The following is a 4,925-nucleotide window of genomic DNA, read 5'->3' as shown; positions in this document are numbered from 1 at the left end:
GGAAATAAGGATTGGGCAGTTCGATTTCATCATGACCAATACTTTTGTTCTTGGGGGGATGATCTGCCACCAGAGGTGTCTGATTGCAGCTTACTCCCCTTTTGCTACTGAGATACATATAGATGAATGCTCAAACAAAGCGAGCGTGCATGTGCATGGGAGATCAGGAGAATTGTCTCTGAAGAGCTTGTCGTGTCTACATCGGCAGGATATCACAAGAATTATGGATGTGGGCTAAATGCCAAGTCTTGTCGTCCTTGCGTATGCCCTTTGGGATTGGAACCAGTCTACCAGTTCTTAAAAAAGGTGGGTGAAACGACCAATTTTCCATTATAACTAGATAGCCCAACCTTTGACTCTCAGGACTCGGACTCCTTCAAACAAAAACTACTTCAAAAAGTTTATTTTCCCTCTAAAGTCCCAGCTTTAAGCGCTCTAGTATAATGGTTGGGACCCCTAGTTTTGCTGACTTTTATTCTTATAGCTTCAGGGAAAGAAGGGTGTCGTGACTCCATGCTGCCCAAAATCCTTACTCCTTACAAACCTGACAGCCCCATGAAATCCTCACGAACCCACCAGGAGCTGCACCGAGAACTGTTGGTCACATACAAAAAGTAAGTGAACCTACCTAGACATAGGCAGTGATCCCAGTGGTAAAGACGTCCAGATTTGAACAAACTGATTTCTCCAAAAGTTGAGTAGTTTGATCTGTTTCTGTCCATGCAGGGGTTTGGTCCTCCATAGTAAGCCCGAACTACTGCGCGTTTTGGAGAAGAGAAGATCTCAGAGGGAGGAAGGTCAGGACACAAAGACCCCTCATTGCCCTCTTCAACAAGAACTGCACAAATGGCAGCAACGAAGGGAAGAGGTATATCTACAAACATGTCATGGAGATTGTACTTGTTATCATATCTCCCATTTCATTATCATATCTCTTATTCTTTTCATCAAGTAATTTTTTATTAAAGTTTTCAAATAAGACAAATACAGACAAAAGTAATATATCCCACCACAACATAAACATTTCTCTTATTCTTATTCTAGCTACCACACTCACACCTCCAAACCTAAGCCGTTGTCATACCTTCTAATTTTCATCATAATTTGTAACCTGAATCCTCATCATACCTCCTAACCTCAACTTTCATCATACATTGTAAACTCAACTGTGATCACAAATACTAACCTCAACACTCGTCATACCTCCAGTCCTAACCTCAGTTCTCATCACTTCTCTTAACCTCATCACTCATCATACATCCCAATCTCAACTCTCATCATACATCCTAACCTCAAATCTCATTGTATCTCCTAACATCAGCATGCATCACACATCCTAAAATCAGTCTTCATCATACATATCAACCTCAGCACTCAACATAACTCCTAAGATCAACACTCATCATACATCCCAACCTCAACACTCATCATACCTCCTAACATCAGCACTCATCATACCTTGGAACTCATCACACCTCCTAACCTCATCTCTAATCACACCTCAGCACTTATCATACATCCTGACCTCAACCCTCATCATACCGCCTAACCTCAACTCTAATCATACCTCCTAACATCAGCACTCATCATACCTGCTCACCTCAACTACATTTTATGACCTCAGCTCTCAACATAGCTCCTATTCTTACCTCCAAATTCATACTGTACCTCTAAATCTAAGACCTCATCACCCCACCCAACCTCAATTATCATCATACCTCCTTAACTCAACTCTCATCATACTTCCTAACTTCAGAACTCATCATACATCCTAACCTCAAGACTCATTATAGCCGCAAACCTCAACACTAATTCTACCTTCTCACCTCAACGTTCATCATGCCACCTCACATCAACACAACTCTCATCATACCTCCTAACCTTAGCTGCTATCATACCTCCCAAAGTGAAATCTCATCATACCTCCAAACCTCAACGCTCATCATAAATCCTAAACTCCACTAGCATCATACCTCTTAACTTTAACTCTAATTCTACTGCCTCTCCTCAACATTCATCAAATCAACTCACCTCAACGCTCCTCTTACCTCCAAATCTCAACTTTCATCATACCACCTCAACATAACTCTCAATATACCACCTATCCTCCGCTCTCACCATGCGTCTTAACTCCAATCCTCAACCTCAACCATGCTCAACTCAGCTCTCCTCATACCTTATAATCCCAACTTTCATCCTTCATTCTAGTCTCACTCGACATTTTCCTGATGGCTCATCTTTCTAGTGCTTATCAATCCTTCTAATTATTAAGATGCCCACTAATATTAAAAAAAAAAGTTAAATAAACACAAGCTTTACTTTTTCTTTGGTCTCATTGTAGAGAGAACAGAAATCAAGTGAAGGTCCAGTTGTCCATGAGTTCCTCCGGGTAAGAGAGAACCTCCGGAAAGCCAACAGAGATGTCCTGAGTCCTCCACCACCTGTCAGCTGATCATCATCATCAGCATTTGACCTATCCAACTTGACATTGACACTGTACATCTTGGAAGCTTTGCAAACTGTTTGAACCACCATGTGTGGTCTGATGGTCATAACTAAGGGAAGGAACAAAGCCCAAGACATCCTATTTTATGTTTGGTAGCGGAGCGTGTAAATGACAGTGAATGTCACCCCACAATTACCAGGAGGTCAAGGGTGTAATATTTTACAATTATTGGAATGAAAGATCTTGGTGTTCCGAAAAACTAGAGAAGAAAAGAGTTTGCTCATGGGTGGATCCTTTTGTTCAATGGGTTTAGCAATATACACTAGTACACTGTGTTTGCTCATGGGTGGGCTCTATTCATCAACTTGTGGAGCAATATCCACTAGTGCCCTCTGTATGCCAGAGATGTAAATTAGTACCGTTATTATTGTACCATACTCCAAAGCTCCACAACACTACATAAAAACCATATAACTTCCAAATGCTTAACAGTCAGAGTCTAGATGGTGGTCACTCTTTTTAACGGTCCAAAAGTGGTAAATATGCTGAGGTCTTAAGCCCCTCATACACATTAGACTACACAGTGTAAAATGTATCGGGGCCTCGAACAATTTATGGTCGGGGGAAATATTCATTCAACACATCCGATTACGGACTTTCGATCCTATTGTCTCTTAGAGATGTCTGGTGATGGCTCTCTCATAGAGAATACAGGGGTGCTCGGCTGAATGAAGCTCCTTGTGTATGGAGGAGTCGACCGAGAAAGCTGCTGTCTGAACCATCATTCGGCCGGCAGCCATCTAATAAATGGTGGGGGCTATAGTATCCCATAACTCTGCATGGAAAGGTGTCAAAATAGAACAATGTGTAGCCATGGATATCATCAGATGGTTACAGCAGTAGGAGATGAGTGGGATGATTTTGCTGGAGGCAGTGACCTGTTTACTCATGTAATTATTTTACTGTAAATTAAACTTTATTCCAGGGTATAAGCAAGTCATAGGTTATTAACATAATCAGACCCTATTAAATTAGTGTAATAAAATTGGGGTAAAAAAAATTCACTTATTCAATAAGCAAAGTTCATACTTTTTAGCTTTGACCTGCTGTACTTTTTTTTACTTTTAGCACTTTTACATAAGTAAACCACACTTTTCAAAATAAAAGTTTATTCTCTGTTCATTAAAAAAAAGTATGGTTAACAGGATTTTCTAATGTTTTATCTTCAGGAGCGCATCGCTCCCCGCTTTGCTGTGTATAGTGAAGATTAACAAAATGGTAGCAGAAACAGCCTTACCTCTGCAGTATGGGAGAGCCGCAGGGGGACTGAAGCTGGTCAGATCCAATCTAAAGCAAGGAGCCTACAAACAGGGTACAATCTGTACAAATTCATTAAGAAACAGACTGAAATAATTTTGAAGGAGAATATAAAATTCAAAACTAAAAGAATGTGGTTGCATAAGTGCGAACACCCTCTTATAATTGGGGATGTGGTTATATTCAGAATTAGCCTATCACATTTAAACTCATGATGAATAGTAGTCAGTACACGGCCGTCATCAATTCTGGTTAAACCTATATAAAGTTTACTTGTTCTAGTCGGATTTTCTTTACATTTTCTTAGGTGCATTTTACAGCAAAAGCCATGGTCCAGAAACAGCTTACAACACAGCAAAGGCATCTCATTGAGGAAAGTTAGTAGTGAGGAGAAGGGTACCAAAAATCTCCAAGGAATTAGATATAGCATGGACACTGAAGACGTCATCAAGAGGTAGCTTAAATTTCGCACAACAGGGACATTACCATTGGTCTCGCAGTCTGCTAAAAAGTCTACAGCAACATGAAAGGAGCTGCAGGAATTTCTGGAAAGTACTGGTTGTGTTCTGCATGTGACAACAATCTCCCAAATTCTTCATATATCTGGCCTATGGGGTAGGATGCCAAGATGGAAGCCTTTTCTTGCAAAGAAAAATATCCAAGCCTGGCTATGTTTTGCCAAAACTACGTCAAGTCTGCCAAAAGCATGTTTGAAATTGTGTTATGGTCTGATGAGACCAAGGTTCACCTTCTCGGCTATAATTCGAAAAGGTATTGTCACAACTCTGTTGTCGAATTACCCGAGACTATGGACTCCTTCCCTGTCCCTAACGCTAGGGGCACCCTAGCTATCCCTGCTCCCCCGATTACTTCTGAAGGAGAAGACGCCAGGGCCACGTACCTTGCTGAGCTCCTGAATCAGCCCTATATCTGTCCCACTCCCTCACCCAGGGAGTAATAGTGTATGAATATACATAAACCAGACTAAGAAGAGAGGGCATACAGGGATAACTAAAAATACCAATCATACAAATATGCACTCACAGACAACAGAGAGGAACACCAGGGAGAGATAAAAGGAAGGAAAACCAAATTGGAGAGGATATGGATTTGCACACAGCCGAAACATCTAGCAACAGTCACAGATCAACACTCCAAGCAC

General features: G+C 41.1%; 1 protein-coding gene across 1 annotated transcript; it reads left to right on the top strand.

Moving 5' to 3' along the window:
- The first annotated feature begins 488 nt into the window (after window positions 1-488).
- On the top strand, window positions 489-3,356 carry LOC141153094 (actin-associated protein FAM107A-like). The gene is made up of 3 exons (XM_073637771.1): window positions 489-614; window positions 727-868; window positions 2,342-3,356. Exons 1-3 carry the CDS (start codon window positions 514-516, stop codon window positions 2,450-2,452), a joined length of 354 nt encoding a protein of 117 aa, XP_073493872.1. The 5' UTR covers window positions 489-513; the 3' UTR covers window positions 2,453-3,356.
- The last annotated feature ends 1,569 nt before the right edge of the window (window positions 3,357-4,925 follow it).

Source organism: Phyllobates terribilis, unplaced genomic scaffold (genome assembly GCF_046119375.1).
Source record: "Phyllobates terribilis strain yellow unplaced genomic scaffold, ASM4611937v1 Scaffold_7__3_contigs__length_470593459, whole genome shotgun sequence".
Taxonomy (NCBI): domain Eukaryota; kingdom Metazoa; phylum Chordata; class Amphibia; order Anura; family Dendrobatidae; genus Phyllobates; species Phyllobates terribilis.
The sequence above is the reverse complement of the archived record's forward strand: the minus strand, read 5'-3'. Positions and strand labels throughout refer to the sequence as shown.